The 25,327-nt window shown below is 38.1% G+C and overlaps 1 protein-coding gene across 5 annotated transcripts in view; it reads right to left on the bottom strand.

Annotated features, from left to right (window-relative positions):
* The window catches only part of DCDC1 (doublecortin domain containing 1), a 515,544-nt gene that overhangs the window by 474,456 nt on the left and 15,761 nt on the right, over window positions 1–25,327 (bottom strand). For all 5 annotated transcript variants that reach the window (XM_054441512.2, XM_054441511.2, XM_063671024.1 and 2 more), the window contains 2 exons: window positions 9,684–9,800; window positions 2,262–2,431 (listed from right to left, as the gene is read on the bottom strand). In XM_054441512.2, coding sequence (XP_054297487.2) covers window positions 2,262–2,431; window positions 9,684–9,719 — 206 coding nt within the window. In that variant the 5' untranslated portion in view covers window positions 9,720–9,800. The remainder of the gene's footprint in view (window positions 1–2,261; window positions 2,432–9,683; window positions 9,801–25,327) is intronic.

Here is a 25,327-nt window from a genome sequence, read left to right as displayed (position 1 = left end):
AAACAAGAATGAGACAAAGAAGTTTTAACCTCAATCAGGAGGGAAATGTCTTTACTCACAGAGAAAATTGCCTCTCTCTGATAATCATATTAATACCAATGGCTCTTAAATTACCATTAGCCTTTATGAACTTGACCCCTTTCAGGTTGAAACTCATCATTTTCTTTTTCATGAAGGTAAAAGACCTCGGAGCATTGTCTACAGCTTTCCATTTGATTGCCAAGAAGAGGGTTACTTCATTTTCTTGGTTTATCATAATCAAAGTTGATGGTAACAGGCAATAGTGACAGAAAAGAAGTTAGGATTCAAACAAAGAAACAAAAGAAGCACATTGAAACAAAAACTATAAAAAACAGCAGTAGGAAAGTGTCACATGAGAAGAAAGACTGACATATAATGAAAAGGACAAATAAAGCCAGTGTTAAACTGACTAACAATCAAAGAAAGCAAACAGGAAAAAAGCAGGAACAGACTGAATAAGTGAAAATACATTTAGCTTTACCATAAAAAAAAAAAGTAGCTAAAAATGCACAAAAATAGTTAGAATAAAAAGTGAATGTATTACCATTTTGAAGTAGAAAATTGGAAATAAATAAATATTAAAGGCAATAAAAATATGTGCAGGTACACATTATATTAGAATTGGCATTTGTATAAAGGAACATTTAATCCTATTTAGAAATTTTTTTATAATAAGTCATGAGTGACTTCTGTCCCTACAATATAACACACAGGGTATTCATTTTCTTAAAAGCTGCACTGTATAAAGGATCTCATATACTGCTAATATGCACTTATAGCTGAGAGGAATAAAGCAAAACAAATTAGCTGAAAGTCAAGGTTTCACTTTCATCTTAACCTAGTGACACACAAACAAAAATAAGCAAACACTCAAACTGATCTAGGAAATAAATATGATCTAGCATTTCCATAAGAAGATTAACATAATCTTTAATTTATGAATAATATATTGATTTTCTTATAGTCTCAGTTTTCTATTTAACATAAAGACTAGGGCATCACACTTAGCCAGCCAATAGTTTATCAATGTATGACAAATATCTTTTAGTTCTCTGACTTTCTAACAGAGAAAAAGCACAGGAAGAATACCCTGTCTCCTCTGCTTTATAGTTCTGATAAACGCTGTAGTGTTAGACCCGTTTGAGTTCATACCATACCTTCTTTATTACTACTTACTAGTTGTGTGAGCTTAGTCAAGTTAATAAACCTCTCTCTGCCTTTGTTTCCTCATAGGTAAAACAAAGGTATTGAGACTACCGTCTGTCTTATATTCCTCCCAGTGTTTTGTTTTGTTTTGTTTTGTTTTTTAGACAGAGTTTCACTCTTGTTGCCCAGGCTGGAGTGCAACGGCACGATCTTGGCTCACTGCAACCTCCAGCTCCTGGGTTCAAGCGATTCTCCTGCCTCAGCCTCCCGAGTAGCTGGGATTACAGGCATACGCCACCAAACCCTGCTAATTTTTTGTATTTTTACTAGAGACGGGGTTTCACCATGTTGGTCAGGCTGGTCTCGAACTCCCGACCTCAGGTGATCTGCCCGCCTCAGCCTTTCAAAGTGCTGGGATTACAGGCGTGAGCAACTGCACCCGGCCTCTAGTATTGTTTTGAGAACAAAATTGATATAATGCAGGTTAAGTGCTAAGCATGGTGACTGGCACCTAACAAGTACTACCTGCCATTATCGTTATTATCATTATGATACCTGTTCAAGTCAGATCCCAGAGATTATTTACATTTATTGGATCATCTACACTTTTTCTTCCCATAAAGTAGAAAAAAGGAAGGGCTCTACTCTAAGCAACAACCTCCATAACTCAACACATCTCAAAGTTACTTATTTATATCATCTGTACTCAAATTGTTTTTTTTCTAGACAGAGTCTCACTCTGTCGCCCAGGCTAGAGTCAAGTGGCATGATCTCAGCTCACTGCAACCTCCACCTCCTAGGATCAAGCGATTCTCCTGCCTTAGCCTTCCGAGTAGCTGAGATTACAGGTGCCTGTGACCATGTCCGGCTAATTTTTTTCTATTTTTAATAAAGACAGGGTTTCACCATGTTGGCCAGGCTGGTCTTGAACTTCTAACCTCAAGTGATCCACCTGCCTCGGCCTCCCAAATTGCTGGGATTAGAGGCATAAGCCACCTGGCCCAGCCAAGACTGATCGAAAATTTAAACTACTTTCTATAAACACTTTTATCCCCTTCAGTATTTAGTTTAAGCTGCTGAAATAACATTCTTACCTTGGTAAATCATTCAAAATATATTTGTAAATTGGGTTTACAGTATTCCCATCCAAAGTGCCTTCAGGGCTACTTTGCTGCAATACTTCCATTGTTTCAGTCAAGAGGGATAAGGAAGACTGAGATAGTGCTTCTCTGTGATCTTCTGCTCCTATTTTTGCCATTTTCAGCTAAAAATGATAAAGAATGTTATTTAATTTTAAATGTAAAATCCTACTAGATTACAAATAGAGGCTGGGCATTAATCACAACTTACTTGTCATCATGTTACTCTAGACCATATAGCAATGATTAAATGTGAAATTCCCCTAGTAATTAATAGATGAGAGCTTAAAGAAAGAAAAAAAAATATGAATCTAAGTCTACCATTGGTATAATACTGTTTAAGAATGAAAAAAATGGGCCGGGTTCAGTGGCTCACACCTGTAATCCCAGCACTTTGGGAGGCCAAGGCGGGCGGATTACCAGGTCAGGAGACAGAGATCATCCTGGCTAACACAGTGAAACCCCATCTCTACTAAAAATACAAAATAAATAAATAAATTAATTAATTAGCCGGGTGTGGTGGTGGCAGGTGCCTGTAGTCCCAGCTACTTGGGAGGCTGAGGCAGGAGAATGGCGGGAACCCGGGAGGTGGAGCTTGCAGTGAGCTGAGATCGCGCCATTGCACTCCAGCCTGGGCGACAGAGCGAGACTACATCTCAATAAAAAAAAAAAAAAAAAAGAATTAAAAAAATGCTGGTTTGTTGTAAAGCATTTTAATTTTTGCTATTTGCTGGAAAACTGCTTATATAAGCAAAATCGTATGTGAAATACGTTACTGAAAAAGCACACCAGAAGGCTTTTTTTTTTTTTTTTGTCTGTCCTTCATCCCCTTTTTTTGGAACTTACCTTCCTCCTGATTCTGATGGGTCTGTCAATTATGTGGCCTTGCCTTCAAGGTGTGGAAATGAATGTCTACTAGGCTAGCCAATCAAAATGCCCTATTCTCCCACATATAGAGATTGGTAAATCAGAGTCCTGATGAAGAAAGCAAGCAGGGCTCTATTCTCCTAGATTGCTAGCTTTAAGAAAAATGCAAACCTCCCCCATTGAGATGAAGCCAAAAGAGAAGAAAGCAGACCTAAGAGATGGAGAGAGACAGAAAGCGAGATTCCTGATGATGAGACTTGAATCCCTAAGACCAGCTATTTAAAAAAAAAACGCCTTTTTAGTTTCCTACGTACATGAGCCAAGGTACGTAGCCAATGTGGTTTTGATTTGCATTTCTCTGATGACCAGTGATGATGAGCATTTTTTCATGTGTCTGTTGGCCACAATTTTCTTTCTTTGCTTAAGCTAGTTGGAGTCGGGATTTTCTATTTTTTTTTTATTACTATACTTTAAGTTCCAGGGTACATGTGCACAACGTGCAGGATTGTTACATATGTACACATGTGACATGTTGGTTTGCCGCACCCATTAACTCGTCATTTACATTGGGTATTTCTCCGAATGCTATCCCTCCCCCTGCCCCCCACCCCACAACAGGCTCTGGGTTGTGATGTTCTCCACCCTGTGTCCAAGTGTTCTCATTGTTCAATTCCCACCTATGAGTGAGAACATGCAGTGTTTGGTTTTCTGTCCTTGTGATAGTTGCTCAGAATGATGCTTTCCAGCTTCATCCATGTCCCTACAAAGGACATGAACTCATCCTTTTTTATGGCTGCATAGTATTCCATGGTGTATATGTGCCACACTTTCTTAATCCAGTCTATCATTGATGGATGTTTGGGTTGGTCCCAAGTCTTTGCTATTGTGAATAGTGCTGCAATAAACATACGTGTACATGTCTCTTTATAAGTAGCATGATTTATAATCCTTTGAGTATATACCCAGTAATGGGATGGCTGGGTCAAATGGTATTTCTAGTTATAGATCCTTGAGGAATCACCACACTGTCTTCCACAATGGTTGAACTAGTTTACACTCCCACCAGCAGTGTAAAAGCATTCCTATTTCTCCACATCCTCTCCAGTATCTGTTGTTTCCTGACTTTTTAATGATCGCCATTCTAACTGGTGTGAGATGGTATCTCATTGTGGTTTTGATTTGCATTTCTCTGACGACCAGTGATGATGAGCATTTTTTCATGTGTCTGCTGGCTGCATAAATGTCTTCTTTTGAGAAATGTCTGTTCATATCCTATGCCCACTGTTTGATGGGGTTGTTTTTTTTCTTATAAATTTGCTTAAGTTCTTTGTAGATTCTGGATATTAGCCCTTTGTCAGATAAGTAGATGGCAAAAATTTTCTCCCATTCTGTAGGTTTCCTGTTCACTCTGATGGTAGTTTCTTTTGCTGTGCAGAAGCTCTTTAGTCTAATTAGATCCCACTTGTCAGTTTTGACTTTTGTTGCCATTGCTTTTGGTGTTTTAGTAATGAAGTCCTTGCCCATGCCTATGTCCTGAATGGTATTGCCTACGTTTTCTTCTAGGGTTTTTATGGTTTTAGGTCTAACGTTTAAGTTTTTAATCCATCTTGAATTAATTTTTGTATAAGGTGTAAGGAAGGGATCCAGTTTCAGCTTTCTACATATGGCTAGCCAGTTTTCCCAGCACCATTTATTAAACAGGGAATTATTTCCCCATTTCTTGTTTTTGTCAGGTTTGTCAAAGATCAGAGGGCTGTAGATGTACGGTGTTATTTCTGAGGCCTCTGTTCTATTCCGTTGGTCTATATATCTGTTTTGTTACCAGTACCATGCTGTTTTGGTTACTGTAGCCTTGTAGTATAGTTTGAAGTCAGGTAGCGTAATGTCTCCAGCTTTGTTCTTTTTGCTTAGGATTGTCTTGGCAATGTGGGCTCTTTTTTGGTTCCATATGAACTTTAAAGTAGTTTTTCCAATTCTGTGAAGAAAGTCATTGGTAGCTTGATGGGGATGCCATTGAATCTATAAATTACCTTGGGCAGTATGGTCATTTTCACGATATTGATTCTTCCTATCCATGAGCAGGGAATGTTCAATTTGTTTCTGTCCTCTTTTATTTCATTGAGTGGTGGTTTGTAGTTCACCTTTAAGAGGTCCTTCACATCCCCTGTAAGTTGGATTCCTAGGTATTTTATTCTCTTTGTAGCAATTGTGAAGGGGAGTTTGCTCATGATTTGGCTCTTTGTCTGCTATTGGTGTATAAAAACACTTGTGATTTTTGCACATTGATTTTGTATCCTGAGACTTTGCTGAAGTTGCTTATCAGCTTAAGGTGATTTTGGGCTGAGACCATGGAGTCTTCTAAATGTACAATCATGTCATCTGCAAACAGGGACAATTTGACTTCCTCTTTTCCTAATTGAATACCCTTTATTTCTTTCTCTTGCCTGATTGCCCTGGCCAGAATTTCCAACACTTTGTTGAGTAGGAGTGATGAGAGAGGGCATCCCTGTCTTGTGCCAGTTTTCAAAGGGAATGCTTCCAGTTTTTGCCCATTCAGTATGATATTGGCTGTGGGTTTGTCATAAATAGCTCTTATTATTTTGAGATATGTTCCATCAATACCTAGTTTATTGAGTTTTTAGCACAAAGCACTGTTGAATTTTGTCAAAGGCCTTTTCTGCATCTATTGAGATAATCATGTGGTTTTTGTCTTTGGTTCTGTTTATGTGATGGATTATGTTTGTTGATTTGCATATGTTGAACCACCCTTGCATCCCAGGGATGAAGCCTACTTGATCGTGGTGGATAAGCTTTTTGATGTGCTGCTGGATTTGGTTTGCCAGTATTTTATTGAGGATTTTTGCATCGATGTTCATCAGGGATACTGGTCTAAAATTCTCTTTTTTTTGTTGTGTCTCTTTCAGGTTTTGGTATCAGGGTGACGCTGGCCTCATAAAATGAGTTAGGGATGATTCCCTCTTTTTCTGTTGATTGGAATAGTTTCAGAAGGAATGGTACCAGCTCCTCCTTGTACCTCTGGTAGAATTTGGCTGTGAATCCGTCTGGTCCTGGACTTTTTTTGGTTGGTGGGCTATTAATTATTGCCTCAATTTCAGAGCCTGTTATTGGTCTATTCAGAGATTCAACTTCTTCCTGATTTAGTCTTGGGAGGGTTTATGTATCCAGGAATTTATGCATTTCTTCTAGATTTTCTAGTTTATTTGCATAGAGATGTTTATAGTATTCTCTCATGGTAGTTTGTATTTCTGTGGGATTAGTGGTGATATCCCCTTTATCATTTTTTATTGCATCTATTTGATTCTTCTCCCTTTTCTTCTTTATTAGTCTTGCTAGTGGTCTATCAATTTTGTTGATCTGTTCAAAAAACCAGCTCCTAGATTCAGTGATTTTTTGAAGGGTTTTTTGTGTCTCTATCTCCTTCAGTTCTGCTCTGATCTTAGTTATTTCTTGCCTTCTGCTAGCTTTTGAATTTGTTTGCTCTTGCTTCTCTAGTTCTTTTAATTGTGATGTTAGGGTGTCAATTTTAGATCTTTCCTGCTTTCTCTTGTGGGCATTTAGTGCTATAAATTTCCCTCTATCCACTGCTTTAAATGTGTCCCAGAAATTTTGGTACATTGTGTCTTTGTTCTCGTTGGTTTCAAAGAAGATCTTTATTTCTGCCTTCATTTCATTATTTACCCAGTAGTCATTCAAGAGCAGGTTGTTCGGTTTCCATGGAGTTGTGTGGTTTTGAGTGAGTTTCTTAATCTTGAGTTTTAATTTGATTGCACTGTGGTCTGAGATGTAGTTTGTTGTGATTTCTGTTCTTTTACATTTGCTGAGGAGTGCTTTTAACTTCCAACTATGTGGTCAATTTTGGAATAAGTCCAATGTGGTGCTGAGAAGAATGTATATTCTGTTGATCTGGGGTGGAGAGTTCTGTAGATGTCTATTAGGTCTGCTTGGTGCAGAGCTGAGTTCAAGTCCTGGATATCCTTTTTAACCTTCTGTCTCATTGATCTGTCTAATATTGACAGTGGGGTGTTAAAATCTCCCATTACTATTGTGTGAGAGTCAAAGTCTCTTTGTAGGTCTCTAAGGACTTGCTTTATGAATCTGGGTGCTCCTGTATGGGGTGCATATATATCTATGCTAGTTAGGTCTTCTTGTTGAATTGATCCCTTTACCATTGTGTAATGGGCTTTTTTGTCTCTTTTGATCTTTGTTGGTTGAAAGTCTGTTTTATCAGAGACTAGGTTTGCAACCCCTGCTCTTTTTTTGCTTTCCATTTGCTTGGTAGATCTTCCTCCATCCCTTTATTTTGAGCCTATGTGTGTCTCTCCACGAGATGGGTCTCCTGAATACAGCACACTGATGGGTCTTGACTCTTTATCCAATTTCCCAGTCTGTGTCTTGTAATTGGGGCATTTAGCCCATTTACATTTAAGGTTAATATTGCCACGTGTGAATTTGATCCTGTCATTATGATGTTAGCTGGTTATTTTGCCCATTAGTTGATGCAGTTTCTTCCTAGCATCAATGGTCTTTACAATTTGGCATGTTTTTGCAGTGGCTGGTACTGGTTGTTTCTTTCCATGTTTAGTGCTTCCTTCAGGAGCTCTTTTAGGGCAGGCCTGGTGGTGAGAAAATCTCTCAGCATTTGCTTGTCTGTAAAGGATTTTATTCCTCCTTCATTTATGAAGCTTAGTTTGGCTGGATATGAAATTCTGGGTTGAAAATTCTTTTCTTTAAGAATGTTGAATATTGGCCCCCACTCTCTTCTGGTTTGTAGAGTTTCTGCCAAGAGATCCGCTATTAGTCTGATGGGCTTCCCTTTGTGGGTAACCTGACCTTTCTCTCTGGCTGCCCTTAACATTTTTTCCTCATTTCAACCTTAGTGAATCTGCCAATTATGTGTCTTGGGGTTGCTCTTCTTGAAGAGTATCTTTGTGGTGTTCTCTGTATTTCCTTAACTTGAATGTTGGCCTGCCTTGCTAGATTGGGGAAGTTCTCCTGGATAATATCCTGAAGAGTGTTTTCCAACTTGGTTCCATTCTCCCTGTCACTTTCAGGCACACCAATCAAACGTAGATTTGGTGTTTTCACATAGTCCCATAATTCTTGGAGGCTTTGTTCATTTCTTTTTACTCTTTTTTCTCTAAACTTCTCTTCTCACTTTATTTCATTAATTTGATCTTCAACCACTGATACCCTTTCTTCTACTTGATCAAATCAGCTATTGAAGCTCGTGCATGCGTCACGTAGTTCTTGTGCCATGGTTTTCAGCTCCACCAGGTCATTTAAGGTCTTGTCTATACTGTTTATTTTAGTTAGCCATTAGTCTAATCTTTTTTCAAGGTTTTTAGCTTCCTTGCAATGGGTTTGAACATCCTCTTTTAGCTCAGAGAAGTTTGTTATTACCGACCTTCTGAAGCCTACTTCTGTCAGCTCGTCAAAGTCATTCTCCATCCAGCTTTGTTCCATTGCTGGCGAGGAGCTGCAATCCTTTGGAGGAGAAGAGGTGCTCTGGTTTTTAGAATTGTCAGCTTTTCTGCTCTAGTTTCTCTCCATCTTTGTGGTTTTATCTACCTTTGGTCTTTGATGTTGGTGACCTACAGATGGGGTTTTGGTGTGGATATCCTTTTTGTTGATGTTGATGCTATTCCTTTCTGTTTGTTAGTTTTCCTTCTAACAGTCAGGTCCCTCAGATGCAGGTCTGTTGGAGTTTGCTGGAAGTCCACTCCAGACCCTGTTTGCCTGGGTATCACCAGGAGAGGATGCAGAACAGCAAATATTGCAGAACAGCAAATACTGCTGCCTGATCCTTCCTCTGGAAACTTCTTCCCAGAGGGGTACCCGCCTATATGAGGTGTCAGTTGGCCCCTGCTGGGAGGTGTCGCCCAGTTAGGGTGCAAGGGGGTCAGGGACCCACTGAGGAGGCAGTCTGTCCGTTCTCTGAGCTCAAACACTGTGCTGAGAGAAACACTGCTCTCTTCAGAGCTGTCAGACAGGGACATTTAAGTCTGCATAAGTTTCTGCTGCCTTTTGTTCAGCTATGCCCTGCCTCCAGAGGTGGTATCTAGAGGCAGCAGGCCTTGCAGAGCTGCAGAGGGCTCTGCCCTGTTCAAGCTTCCCCAGCTGCTTTGTTTACCTACTCAAGCCTCAGCAATGGTGGATACCCCTCCTCCTGCCAGGCTGCTGCCTTGCAGGTTGATCTCAGACTGCTTCACTAGTAGTGAGCAAGGCTCCGTGGGCATGGGACCCACTGAAGCAGGTGCGGGATATAATCTCCTGGTGTGTCATTTGCTAAGACCATTGGAAAAGCGCAGTATTTGGGCTGGAGTATCCTGTTTTTCCAGATACCATCTGTCATGGCTTCCCTTGGCCAGGAAGGGGAAATCCCCCGACCCCTTGCACTTCCCAGGTGAGGTGATGCCCCGCCCTGCTTCGGCTTGCCCTCCATGGGCTGCACCCACTGTCCAACCAGTCCCAATGAGATGAACCAGGTACCTTAGTTGAAATGCAGAAATCACCCATCTTCTGCATCAATCATGCTGGGAGCTGCAGGCTGGAGCTGTTCCTATTTGGTCATCTTGGAATGGAATCTGGGATTTTCTTATTTGCAATCTAGAAAATAGAGTAACACATACAGACAATCTAATTTGACCAAAAGACCAAAACAATATGCCCATAAGAAATCATGTCAAAGAATGTTATTTATAGCAGCAGTCCCCAACCTTTTTGACACCAGAGACCAGTTTCATGGAAAACAATTTTTCTACAGACCCAAGGGTTGGGGACCAGTACCTGGAGGCTGGAGACCCCTGATCTACAGGATCCTTTCCAGGGTGTAATCATAGTCTCACAATATTGATTAAAATAGCTACAAAATCTCATCTCTGAAGTGGCCCACTAAGACAATGAAGAGCAGTCCCAAATTAAGATTACATGGCAGGCCTAAGGAAAATACATTACTTTTAAGGTAAAAAAAAATTCCTTTTACTTTTTTAGTGTTGTTCTGAAATAAATGCTTTCATTCATTCACACATTATTCATTGACATTGTTCTAGGCACTTAAAATCAGCGAACAAAGCAGAAAAAAACCATTGTGCCCTATGCAGCTTACTTTCAAGTGGGAACAGATAATAAACAATAAACATCATAAATAAGCAAATTGTACAGATGTTAATAGGTAATAAACGCTAAGGGGAAAACTGATGAGGAAAAGGTAAATTGGGAGTATGTGGGAGTGGAGGGAATTGCAAATTTAAATAGGGTTGTTAGCGTAGGCCACATAGACATAGAGCTGGTAGCATCTGGGCAAAGACATGAAAGAGGCAAGAAAGTTAGTCAGGCAGATACCCAGGAAGACCCAGGAGGGCGCCTTAGGGCAGGCGTGAAGTGAAGATATATATATATCTGGCAAGTGCGAAGAACAGCAAAAGTAGATGAATAGATGAACAAGGGAGAATGTAGTTGGGATGAGGTTAGAAAGGGCATGGAGGAGGTGGACACAACACAGGACCTTGCAGGACATTGTCAGGGCTTTGTGAGAACTAGTAAGCTCATGGAGTGTTTAGCAATATGATTTTTTTAAAAAGATAATTTTGAATTCTTTGTTAAGAATTCACCAAATGCATTGAAATAACTGTATTGCAATGTCCTAATGTGTCCATATGTTAGTATTTTCTAAGAATTGCATAAACTTTGTGGCAGAGACTGCCAATTGTCTGCCAATATCCATTCCTTGTTCCTTCTACAAAACTAGAATCCCTGATTTTTAACTGAGATATATGGCTGCCTAAAATAAAGACTGTATTTTCCAGTTTTCCTTGTAGCTGGGCAGGACCATATGAACATGTTCTGGCCAATGACATGTTAGTGGAGATGGTCCATGCAAGTGAGTGTACCCTTCTTTTTCATTCCTTCCACTACCTAGAATGAAAACAATGGCTAGTCCTGGATTGGTCATCTTTAACTTTGATGAGATGCTGAAAATGAAAGCCAGGACTGAGGGAGGATTGAAGGAGTCTGAACCTCTGACAACATGGAGTACCATACCAACCCTGGACTACCTACCTCCAGACTTTTACATGAGAAATAAACACCTCGTTTGTTCAAAACAGTGTTAATTTGGATCTTTGTTACTTGCAGTTAAACCTAATCCTGAAACACCTGACATTCTCTTGAAGTAAATTGCTTTCAAAAACCTAAAATACATGGTATTTACTTACAGCAAAGAAATAAAGAGAACACTAGAATGGCTTAAAATATAAATTTAACTCAGAGTCTAGTAATTTGGGACTTTGGGCCTTGCGGGGTTGAAGAATTCAACTGTTTGTGTATCCCAAACAGTTGAATTGCTACAGTGACTGCTACAGAAGATGAGACTGTGGTTCTAAGCTTTTTAAAAACACTTTTCTTTAAGAATTCTTCACTGGTTGGGTGTAATGGCTCACGCCTGTAATCCCGACACTGTGGGAGGCTGAAGAGGAAGGACTGCTTGAGTTTGGGAGTTTGAGACCAGTCTGGAAAACACAGTGAGACCCTGACTCTACAAAAAGTAACTTAACTGGGTATGATGGCACACACCTCTAGTCCTAGCTACTTGGGAGGCTGAGGCGGGAAGATTGCTTGAGCCCAGGAGATTGAGGCTGCAGTGAGCTATGATCATGCCACTGCACTCTAGCCTGGGTGAGTGAGACCCTGTCTCAATCAATCAATCAATCAATAAAACTAGCCTAGCTGTCAAAGATCAGATTAAGGTTGCTGTTTTTCAACCCAAGCTTACTGTGTTAGGAGACCTCAAAGGAATCATCTTTATGTTGAAGCACAGAGTCAGGGAATAAAAAACCAGTACTCAGGCTTAAAAATAATGTCCAGACGTGATCTTTGGCTGTGAACATGGGATTAGCTATAGACTGGAAGTCTACTAATTTAGGGGAAGAGGAAGGAGCAGTGTTAAACTGCTAAACAAACCACAAAGCTGGCCGAAAAACATGACTGACCTGTATTCAAATCTCATGCCCACATTTGTATCAGCAGGAAGCAGGCTGCAGATGTGTTCAGCACTCTAGAACAGCAAATTCTCCATTGACCACATCAGATGTGGTCAGGAAGTACAACGTACAAGGAAGACCCTTTCCAAAAGGCAGAATTAGGAGTACTCTGATGAACTAATCAAGGAAATTGCTCCATTGCTAGAGAAGGGAACTTTTACAATTCCTACCTAGCCTAGCAGAATTGATAACCACTATAAACCAGTGACTCTTGTGTTAATCCTATTCTCCTCCTTTCCAAATATACATCCATTCTGTTAGGTGTGATGTGGCAAATGCATTAACTTTTAGTTTATAGGTTACTAGACCACCTGGACTTAATGAAAAGGACTGTGCATTAACCCAACAGCCTAGATTCTGAGCCATATTCAAATGGATCATATTTGGGGTTCACACACAAAATTAAAAGCTAGAACAGGCATGTATGATCAAGAATAGGTGGTTATGTTCTATCTACAGGAAGAAGGGCATACCAAAGATATTTTGGTGGCTAAAAGTTTGGATTGTGGAGTAAACTGTTAGATGTTCACTAGAATCTGTTCCCTTTTACAGTGTCTAGCTGAAGCCTTTTTTCCATCTACGTGTTGCCACTTGACCACATGACTAAATTCTGGTCAGCAGAATGTAAGCAGAAGTGGCATATGTGACTTCTGGGAACTGTCACCAAAGAAGGGGGTATGGGGCATAATTTTCAGCCTTCTTTTCTTCCTTCCTGATATCTGGAATGTGATCATGGCTTAAAGCTGGAATAACCATGAATGATCATGAATGCACCATCTGTGACTTTGGGAATGGAAGCTACTCACAGCACAGCAACAAAATAGAAGATCTTAGAGCATTATACTAGCCCTCCAGACTTTTATATGAGTAAGAAATAAGCCTTTTTTTCTTACCCGTCCTCAATGTAAACTTTACATTGTAAGTAAGAAATAAACTTTTATATGAGTAAGAAATAAACCTTTTTTTCTTACCCATCCTCAATTTAAACTTTTCTTAACATCTTGTACACGCTATTTATTTCCAGTCTCTAGACCTTTGCTCACACTGCTCCTATACTGTTGATGATTTAGAAACTAGAAGCCAACTTGGTATGATGAAATAGACTTCTTTTTTCCATTTCCCAAAGTTCATGTTTAAGTCAGTTGGTTGCCTGAAATTAAGAATGAATTTTCCTATGTGCTATGGTTAGAATGTTTGTGGCCACCCCCCACCCCCTGCCAAATTTCTAAGTTGAAACTTAATCCCCAATGTGATGTTATTATGAGGCAGAGCCTTTAGGGAGGCAATTAAGTCATAAGGGTGGACTCTTTTTACAATGCAAGGGCACATTATCAATAAGGAAGCAGGCACTCACCAGACACTGCTGGTGCCTTGATCTTAGACATCCCAGCTTCCAGAACTCTGAGGAATAAATTTCTTTTGTTCGTATATGATTCAGTCTAAGGTATTTTGTTATAGCAGCCCAGAATAAGATACTATGGAAACAAATATATACATTGATCAGTTTCCTTGCCTCATTCAATATATGCTAGTAATACCTGAATTAACTCTCCAATAATATTATAGTTAAAAAAATTTTTTTGAAAGCTGAGACTAGTCTGTCCTGTTCACTTTGCATTCATAGTGCTTAATTCAGTGTCTAGGACATAGTAGGTATGCAATAAATTTTTGTTAAAGAAATATGGGAAATTGTACTTCAGATGCCAAGAACACATTTGTTCACAGCAGCAACATTGTAATCACAGAAGAAAGGATTCCCTACAGGACTAAAGTAGATAGTTTTGACAAATTTTCAATGTTAATTCTTTCTATCTAAACTAGCCAAATAATTTATCATCCAAACTGGGCCTGTCCCAGGCAAATCAAGATGTCTAGACTGCACCTATCTATATTTAAATAGCCTCCTTTTTAAATGAGAAGGTACTATCCTATGTCTCTATGGTTGCATATGTACCCATGGGACTCACCAAAGATTTACTGTTCGCTGCTTTTTAAAGAAGGCACCAAAAAGTCTCTGTTTTTATCTTGATGAAGATAATGTTTTACTCTTCAAGGAAGAACAAAAAGCATTTCCTCCTCACAAGCTCCACTCCCAGTGGTAAGTGGGATTTCCTACTTCAGAGGTCTGGTTTTCCTTTACCCAGGGATGATACTCAGGGCCTTTTTGCATTCTTTAAATCTGTGCCTAAAAGGCCTTTAAGTTAAATTGCTGGATTTCCCAGGACATAAAAAAAATTAGCAAGAATTGGTCTGCAGTAGACAAATCTACCCCACACTATTCTGGGGTAGTGAGACCTTGGAAGAAAATGACTGTGTGGAGTGTATGTAGTTCTGTGAGAGAGAAGGAGAGGAGTAGGAGGGAGGGAGGAAAGGAGAAGGAGAGGTGGATTTAAAAGCCTAGGTAACTGTAGCTGTGATCTGGGGGAACCAGTGATGGGTACTCTAATTGAGCACAATACTGAAGGAATTGTGTTAGCCACTGTGACGGTTAATTTTATGGGTCAACTTGGCAGGGCCATGGTGACCAGCTATTTGATCAACCATTGTTCTGGGTGTTTTCTGTGAAGGTGTTTTTTTGGATGAGATTAACATTTAAATGGGTAGACTCTTAGTAAAGCAGTTTACCCTCCATAATGTGATATGGGTCTAATCCAATCAGTTTAAAGCTTTTATAGAAAAAAGACTGACTTCCCCCGGGTAAAAAGGAATTCTTCCAGCAAGTTGTCTTTGGACTTGAATTGCAACCCTTCTCTGTCTCTAGCCTGCCAGCCTACCCATCAGATTTTGGACTCACATAGCCTCTGCACTCATGGGAGCCAATTCTTAAAAATCAATTAATCTTCCTCTCTCTCTCTCTCTCTTCATATATATATATTGATTAAAGAATGAGTAGATAGAGAAGGGAAGGAGAAAACAAGGCAGAAGAGAAATTGGTGGAGGGTGAGAGAATGAATTTGGTTTTGGACCCATGGAACTTGAGGTATCTGGCAAGCAGTTAAGGACAGCATTGGCTGACTGATGAGTAAGAGATGTCCAACATGAAAGCCTCCCGTGAACCCGCTGGAGTTTGGTGGACTTTGCCTTTCCACATCTTGGAGAGCTAGTAGGGAGGAGTTTTTCTGCAGGTGACTCTGGCTTCCAGAAGGGGGCAGCAAAAAGGATGGTTCAGAAGAAAGAACTTGGCTAAGTATGTGCATTTCAAGACAAAGTTCTCCAGAAACTTCTTTCACAGGTAGGGAATTCAACAACAGTGCCCACTGCAGTGAAGCATTGTATTGGTCCCAGAAGAAAGTGATGACAGAATAACATTGAGACCAATTCACCCTGCAAGTAGAATCTCTGAATTATGTTTGGTTTGGTTAAGAATGGAAATTCCACTTTTATATATGGATAGATAGATAGATAGATAGATAGATAGATAGATAGATAGATAGACAGACATGCGTTGCTTAACAACGGGAATACGTTCTGAGAAATCCACCATTAGGTGATTTCACTGGGCAAATATCATACAGTAGACTTACACAAACCTAGATGGCATACTATACACTTAGCCTCTATAGTATAGCTGATTGGTCCTAGGCTACAAACCTGTACAGCATGTTACTCTGTGGAACACCATAGGCAATTTTAACACTATAGTAAGTATTTGTGTATCTAAACATAGAAAAAGTAATACACTGCACTACAACATTACAACAGCTATGTCACTAGGTGACAGGAATTTTTCAGCTCCATTATAATTTCATGGGAGTACCGTTCTAAATGTAGTCCATTCTTAAGCAAAACATTCTTATGCAATGCATGACTACACACACACACACACACACACACACCCACACACACCCACAATTTTTTTGGTCCTGTTTCTCTGTAGAACCCTGACTAATATACCCTCTTTCAAAGACCATGTTGCCTTGCAAGGCTGAGGTGGAACTGGTGCCAGAAAGACTTTCCTGAAGCAAGGACCAATAGCACTGGTCAGAGGATGGATGCCAATGAGATCAGCAAGAAGCTATGGCAATGGCAGCACCACCAATAGTACCAGCAGCACCAACAGACAAACTAACTGACATTAAGGGTCATTCTCATTCGGGAGGGGACAGCTGGAGAACTTTCTTTTTGAACAACAGTTAATACCTAAGGTTCATAGATAATCTACAGGAGATGAGAAGCTCAAAGGTTATGAGACTACACTTGCTGCTAACTAAGCATATGGAAAAATAAAAGCAATATAATGTAACTTACACCCACAAATATTATGGAGGAATTCATACCTATTGACATAAGAGAATGATCATGTGTTTCTCTTGCACTTTCTAACTATGTGGCCTTAAGTATCATGAATTTTTTCAGCCTCAGTCTTCTTATGTGCAAAACACGGTAACTACATGGTTATGAGGATTAAATGAAATGGTGAACTTGGAAGCATTTGGCACAGGGCTTGGCACATGGTAAACATTCAATAAATGTCCTAATCTGCATCAAATAAGAAAAAGTATCTGTCTATACATAGTTTAATAAGAGAGGGTGCTTTTGACCGCCCAGCACTCCTCTGTTGGCCCTCTCTCTACTCCTCCTTTAAATGTTTCATGATAGGAGGGGTGACGCTCTCTTCTAAAGCATCTTTAACAACCATTGTCTTTTGAAATCTTTCATAGGTTGAGTCTGAATTGGGAAATGCTTATAAGCAAAAATCCAGCTGTGCACAGCAAGGCAAAAGTATATGATTAAAGAGTAAAACCACTTGCAGAAAAAAAATCCACCGACTGTCCTGGTGTGTTTATTATATAATCCAATTATTTAAAAAATGAAAGTTGAATCTAACTATTCAAAAATAACCTGAAGAAAACAGAAATAGTTTTATTTTTTACGTATGCACAATTACAATCCTAACTTTCAGTGAAAGAGGTAATTATTTTAGTGGTAGGTATACTTTTTTGTTTTTTTCCCATAAAGTAGTTCAGGAGTCAAAGCTGGATGCAGTGACTCATGCTTATAATCCCAGTATTTTCGGAGGCCAAGGTGGGAGGATCTCTTGAGCCCAGTAGTTCAAGGCCAGCTTGGACAACATGGCAAGACCCCATCTCTACAAATAAAAAATTTTAAAATATTAGCCAGGCCGAGTGGTGCATGCCTGTAGTCCTAGCTACTTGGTAGACTGAGGCAAGAGGATCACTTGAGCCTAGCTAGGACTACTTGGTAGACTGAGGCGAGAGGATCACCTGAGCCCAGGAGTTTCAAGGTTGCACTGAGTATGACTGTGCCACTACACTCCAACCTGGGTGTCAGAGTAAGACCCTGTCTTTTTTTTTGAGATGGAGTTTCGCTCTTGTTGCCCAGGCTGGAGTACAATGGCACAATCTTGACTCACCGCAACCTCCACCTCCCAGGTTCAAGTGATTCTCCTGCCTCAGCCTCCCAAGTAGCTGAGATTACAGGTGTGCGCCACCATGCCTGGCTAATTTTTATATTTTTAGTAGAGATGGGGTTTCTCCATGTTGGTCAGGCTGGTCTCAAACTCCTGACTTCAGGTGATCTGCCCACCTTGGCTTCCCAAAGTGCTGGGATTACAGCCATGAGTGACCACACCCAGCCTGACCCTGTCTCTTAAAAAAATAAAATAAGGGCGGGAAACAGTGGCTCACACCTATAATCCCAGAATTTTGGGAGGCCGAGGTGGGCAGATCACTTGAGGTCAGGAATTCACGACCAGTCTGGCCAACATGGTGAAACCCTGTCTCTACTAAAAATACAAAAAATTAGCTGGGGGTGGTGGCGGATGCCTGTAATCCCAGCTACTTGGGAGGCTGAGGGAGGAGAATCGCTTGAACCCAGGAGGTGGAGATTGCAGTGAGCCAAGATCACGGCACTGCACTCCAGCCTGGGCAACAGAGTGAGACTCCATCTCAAAATAAATAAATAAATAAATAAAATGAAAAATACTTTCAAGATGCTTTCAGTAGGATTAGTTATATAAGTGTGAAATCATTACCATTATTAAATGAAATATTTCTTCTGTAATGTATCTATAAACAGTGTCATTCCTCACTAGAAGTAGAACATATTCACAGGCTAAGTAGAATATGCAAAATACAAGACTATAACAGGGTTTCAGATAACACCCCTGCACATTGCCAATTAAATGAGAACTAATCGTTCATTAGAAATTAAAGAAATAAAAATGTGTTAATTTTAATTTGACTGACACTAAATACTATGGTACTCTAAAGAATATGGATAAAGGCATTGACTTATGTTTTATTAACACATGCATAGTTTATTCACTGACACACAGAAAAACCACAATCTTCCTGTACTTCCTATTTCTTAACAATTTTAGATCACTATGTGCTCCCCTCTGATACCTCCACCTAGGGTACCATTCCATACTTTTTTACAAAAGACATTCCTGTCCTTAGTTGTTGAGTCTGGACTCTGGAGCCACAGTGACTGGGTTTGCCTCCTGCTGCCCACTTACAAGCTGTGTCACTTTGGACAAGTTACATAACATCTTTGTGCTTCAGTTTCTTCATCTGCAAAATGGGGATAAAAATAGCAACCACTTCATAAAGTTGATGTGTTTGGCACATAGTAGGCACCATGTGTCAGCTATTGGAGAACAGAGTCCTGGTGGTCCTCAAGTTGGAACACTAACTACCAATAACAGTTCATGTAGATTTTCCAAAGGGCATGCAATTGCAGATAGTTTTAAGAAAACCAATTTCTAGATTCTTGCCTTCTATATATAGGCACTTTAAAAAAATATATCTGCCTAAGAACCTGGCACTTTAAAAAAATACATCTGCCTAAGAAGCTGCCTGTCCTAACTAGAGTTTAATCTTGGACAGTCTCTATTTCTCATTTTACAAAAGAAAAGCATTTCTTTTTGGCCTATTCCAAGGTTTCAAACCAAGGAAAAACTCCACAATTCCTTTAATCAAGAAATTATGCATGCTCTCTCCAACCTATATTATCAACATATTTTTTCATAAATTTTCTTTTAACATTTGATAAATATCAGAAATGGTAAAATATCCATGCTGTTTTGAATAATTGCATGCTATCAATAATTATAATGAAAACCCAATCCTGATGAAATTTTTCTACACTTATAACCTTATGGTCAAAGGCCATTTTTTAAAAAAAACCTTATTATGGTATGTTGTTATTGCAGATAACAACATGTTACGTAAGACGGAGTAGCCTATAAAAAACTTTCAATTATAAATGATAAAATTCTATGAAAAAATGGAATAAACCTAAGTTTAAGGAAAAACTTTGTTGAAGAAGAGCTTGTTAATGTTTTTAACATTTTAAAATCTCTATAGAATTCAGGTCTGGGGCTAGAAATGTTATGTATATGTGTATGTGTGACACCTTGTCATGCTTAAAACAAAGAACTCTCTTAAAACAAGAAACTCTATCTCCATCATCTATATTCACATGCATCTTGTTGTTTCTCTGTTTCTCTAGAGAGCTCTACTACACACTCTTTCATGTGGGGCGTGTCAAAAGCACACAGGAGTCAACTTAAAGGTAATGCCACCGGCCAAAAATGGGACACTCTGAAGAGTAAAAAAAAAATAAAAGATCGAAACATCAAGCATATAAATCCATGAGTATCTAATAATACTAAAACTAAAATTTATACTTCAATTCTCATCATTCATCTTTGGAGATTGCTGGACCATCAATTTAGTATTCTGGAAAAGAAATGTACTTTTCCTTCTTTCCTGAGTTGGCTATAATTCAGGAGAAACAAATAGATAATGAAAGAAAATTCTTCTTAATAGAAGAATCATAGCCAATAAATATAGATGGAATAAAAGAATTAGAAAATCACCACTGCATAAACTCTAGTGAAATAATGGACCCAGATAATGTTTGTCCAGGCAATGCTTGTCATTATGAGATGAAAAAACAAAGGGAAGTTTATAGCAGATGAATCTGACTGATATACTATTGATTTACATTAATGTCACTAAAATAGGACAACTAGAAATTGCTTCTCCTTGTGTAATTCCACAGGAATTATAAACACAGGAATACCTATGAAGGATTCTTGCCATAAACGCTGAATCTGACCAAGTTTCTAGATCTAATTTCTAGCGTTTTTTCTCATAAACATGTGAAGTAGAGAAACATGTTAAAAGACATGGCAGAGAAAACAGAGAAAGGAGAAATGTTACAAATGAAGAGACTCAAGAATCATAGGCGGGCGGATCACAAGGTCAGGAGTTCGAGACCAGCCTGGCCAATATGGTGAAACCCTGTCTCTACTAAAAATACAAAAAAAAATTAGCCCGGCGTGGTGGCACACGCCTGTAATCCCAGCTACTCCTAGGCTGAGGCAGGAGAATTGCTTGAACCCGGGAGGTGGAGATTGCGGTAGCCAAGATTGCACCACTGCACTCCAGCCTGGGCGACAGAGGAAGACTCCGTCTCAAAAAAAAAAAAATAAATAAATAAATCATTTCAACTAAATGCAATGCATAAATATTATTTAGTTCCTGATTTGAACAAACTTTCATCAGACATACATTTTTGAGACAATTGGTGAACACATGAATATATACTGCTTACTACTTAATATTAAGGAAATGATTTTATTAAGGAAATGATTTTATTGAATATGAATAAACGGTACTACCATGATAAATCTCTTTTGTTAAACATATAAACCGAGGTATATATGAGTACAATATGATTAAAATACTCCAATAGAAAAGAGTAAGGGTGTAAAGGTAAGAATGTCAGAAAGCTGATGATTGTTTAACTTGGGTGAAGAGTACATGGAGGTTTTACTGTTTTTCCTCTTGTATGTGTTTGAAAATGTTCATTAAAAAATATTTTTAACAAATCATATGGAATTCATATTCTATTAGATATATTTTAAATACAGTTTTATTTTTTAAATGTCAACATTCATAGCATACCAGAAATCACATATTTTCCAACTATTTAAGCTTATAACAAGAAATGTTAAGTGTCAACTTAAAATGTACAAGAGAGTATATGCTTTTCAAAATTGTATTAGAGAGTACATGAGCAAAAATATTTGAAGTTCTTGTTCTAGACAATAACTACCTCCAGCCTCAGCAATAAGGAGAGAATTCAAGTGGGACAGAGCTGACAAACAACCTCCTTATCTTCTTCCCCAGGTAAATTGGGACTTGCTTAGCTCTCCTGCATTTCCCTAGAGGAAGGGTGAGAAACAGGTTCTCATAATTCCTTCACAGTGAACTAGGTGCTTAAGACTGCCATAGAATCACCATAATTTAACACTCCTTTCGTAGCTTGGTCTAGGTCCCTAAACCAGATAGTGATGATCAATGCATTAGTTCAAAATCCCAAATTGTGAGGGAGAGTTAGTAAAGTTCAAAGTAGAGCATACTGTCAAGTAGAAAATTACCTTGATGTAATGGTAGCCACCAAGTACATTACCAGGCACACTAAATCTGAGGGCTCACAGACTAAATTAACATGTTCATTTCATACAACTTACTAAATAAATGTAAAACAAAAAGCAAGGGGAAAGCAATGAAATAGGTTGACACTCTTATAATAGGATGTGAGTGGCAGGACCACCCTATATGTACCCTGCATTACATGCTAGTCACATGCTCTGTTTTCTCTGTGCCACATCAGACTTCCCCATAATAACGTGTTGTAAGAACCAGAGTTCAGATTTGAGTCAGGTGGCCAAGATAGAAGGTGCCAGGGGTCAAAGGCACATACTTGATAATGAGAGAGACAAAGGGGCAGTTATACCTGAATAAAGAGGTAGCTTGCCAATTAATGGTGAAGATCTATGGGTTTTATTTGCATTTCTTGGGCATAGTACCATGGGCCAATATAGGACCTTACTGGAGGTCATAAGTAGGTGGCATGGCACAGCTGTCAGCCCAGAAGTGACAAGATCATAAATTGGTTTTTCTACCTTTCTATCAAATACACACTTGTCTATTCCTTCATAACCCATTTATTTTGTCTTGGCAAGTTTTACAGGTTAGTAACTTGCTTACTATGTATATTTAGTACATCTTCTAAATTCTGCTTTTCTTTCTCAAACTACTTGCTTACTCATATCTATATTAATACATGCTAGGAGTTTCACCTGTATCTCATTAACATGCTTGCTGACTTCCTATCTATCGTCAAAATTTCTTATCAATTTCATCATCTCATTTGTTTTCTTCTATAGTAGAATTGAATATTCGAACTCACATTTTCTAGTGGGATGGAGATGACGCAGCAGAGAAAAGCATGCATGTGGAAGAAAGACACAAGTGAAGAGAAGAAATTTGGAATTACCATCATCTTCAAAGATTTCAGGTCTCTTTCTCTAGCTTCCAAGACAGCTAGTAAACACTCAGATATTACCTCTCAAAGGCCAGTCCTACTGTACACTGGAAACACTTAGGTAGAGTTTTAGGCCATATTCCACTAAACAAGAGGTTGTATCTGTCCCTTGAAAACTGCTGCAGCATTCCAGCAGCAAATACCTTATTTTCTGCCACTCAACATGCCCTCACCTATTTAATTGCCAGTTATCTCCACCAGTGCTGAAACGGCATCCCCATACCACAGTGGAAGCCATTATACACTGTGGTAGGAACTTCAGGTGTGTTAAAATATTGTCAAGGTAGATAATGACTGTTGGTTCAGGAGATATAAGTTGCTGCCACACTCAACCTTACTAGGAGACATGGAGATCTCATTTGCAAAGCCCCATCTCCAATAGAGCTGGTCCAGAAGGCTAACCATTCAATTCAATTAAGAAAGACACTTGATTTCTTCATTAAATCTACCTTCCTGGTGTTGTGTAGACATGTAAATCACATATATACACCTGTATTGCCAAATTATTCTTTTTAAAATTAATTTTACAACAACTAAAATATAGTTTACTGTGGAATAGTCTACTCTTCTACAATGTAATAGTTATATCCCTGAGTAAACTTGCATTATCAAAACTCATTTTATAAAAATAATAGTTTAATTTTTTTTAAGTGGGGAGGTTAAGAACTACAGTTCCAGACTCTCAAATAAGTTATGTTTCCTGTTGGAATTTCAGTGATAAATGTTTTTGCTTGTTTAATAGCTATAATTGTACAACTAGACAAACTAAATATCCTAGGGTAAATCTAGCTATCTAGCTTTTGCCTTATTCTATGCTACCAGACTATGTTAAGCAAACTAGTTCTTGCATATTCTTATCACTTTATTATCCTGTCATCTATTGTTATGATGAACAAATCAATTTTATGTAAACATAAACAAGGTACCTTTGTGGCCCTCCAAATGTGTTTTCCCTAAAACCACTTTGCTAATTCCTGACCCCATCATCTATCCATTCAATCAACAAATTGTTGAGTACCAACTATTTCCAGACTTTGAAAACAAGACAATGAATTCAATGTTGACAAGATAATATTGTTCCTCCAACTGGTTGAATTTTCGTTATAATGAATGTAAACACAATTTTAATTAACTTGCCTTATTAAAGACAATTTAAATGATTATAACTGAAGTTATTATAGAAATGCTCATATTAAGATTTTAAAAAGTGTATTTAAAAATCTATTCTTGGAATTAGTAATCATAATTTTTTTGTTTTTAGTCTTTATGATTTCATAGGTTTTTTTAAAAACAAAGGTGTGGCCATATTAAATATACAGTTCATATACATGGCTGTTTGTGGCGGCTCACACGTGTGCCCCCAGCTACCTTGGGAGGCTGAGGCAGGAGGATTGCTGGAGCCCAGGAGTTCAAGTCCATACTGGACAACATAGCAAGGCCCAGCCACCAAAAAAATAAAATAAAATATATACAGCTGGGTTCACTGAATGAGAGTATTCCTATGTTACTAAATATTTGTTGAGAACATGATTTTTTATTACCTGTTTAATATCCTAGTTAGTGGCTCCAAATGTTTCTTATTGTGATTAAAGCTGTGATTCTTGTATATATACCTTTGACCACACCACTGAATAGTTCTTTAAGTCTAGAAGCTAAATCCCTGGATCAAAATATATGCACATTTTTAAGGCTGTTGTGTATCTCCAAAATGAATTACTTTTTGGAAATAAATCAATTTCTAAAATTATCAGAAGTATTATATGAAAGCCCATCTAACAGTACCCATTAGTGGAGCAAAATATTATCTCTTAACTTTGCCAGTTTTAGAAAAATGTTATAACTCGTAGTGAACATTTAATTTTTAAAATTTTAATTATTTAATTTTTAATAATTATATCGATACTCAAGGAGGAATATCAAGGGATCATCAGTGAGATTTTATAAATTATAAATTATTTTAGTTCTACTAAGGAAACATTTAATTAAAAGAAGAAATTCCTAAAATATAGAATATGTATGTTAAGCTCCTAGATATTTTAAAGATAACTAAGTTCAAAATATCTAATTAGCCCAGTGTCCCCTTTCTCATATACTTATGAGAACATATCCAATTATCTTGAAAAAGGTAATTAAAATTACTATTAATAATCTTGATACTAAGACATGTTATAATTCATTTGATAATTACATTTCCCACAAAGATACTGTCAACATAAACTGTGAAACTGTAGATCCATCCTGTTTACAAGTATCAGAAACAATATGCTCATTGTTCTGTTGTACTTAAATGCTGCATTGCAGTTTTTCTTAACAGGTAGTATGTGACATGAAACATGTCTGATTTTATGCTTCATAATTTCCATTCTGTTGTTTAACACTCAAAAAATTATATTTATGTATCACACATGTCAGAAAATGATTTAAATAATTTAACTAAGTAATAGCAACCATACCTTTCATTTCAAATACAAAATAGAAATCTTTTGTTGCTAGATGTTAAAAATCACTTTTAATCAGAAATGCAAATATTTACATTTTTTAATTTATGTAGCTAACATTAAATATTTGGTTGAATTGTTTATGTTTTATATTTTCAGAAATTTATTATGAATCAAAACATTAAGTCATAAAAACAGGAGACATCAAAAAACTACATTCCAAGATTGACTCGCAAATTTTAAAAATTCATTATTTCTATTCACTATTCTGATTTTTTATAACAAGGAAAAG

Source organism: Pongo pygmaeus, chromosome 9, assembly GCF_028885625.2.
Source record: "Pongo pygmaeus isolate AG05252 chromosome 9, NHGRI_mPonPyg2-v2.0_pri, whole genome shotgun sequence".
In the NCBI taxonomy this organism is placed as follows: domain Eukaryota; kingdom Metazoa; phylum Chordata; class Mammalia; order Primates; family Hominidae; genus Pongo; species Pongo pygmaeus.
This window is presented reverse-complemented; position numbering and strand designations above follow the sequence as displayed.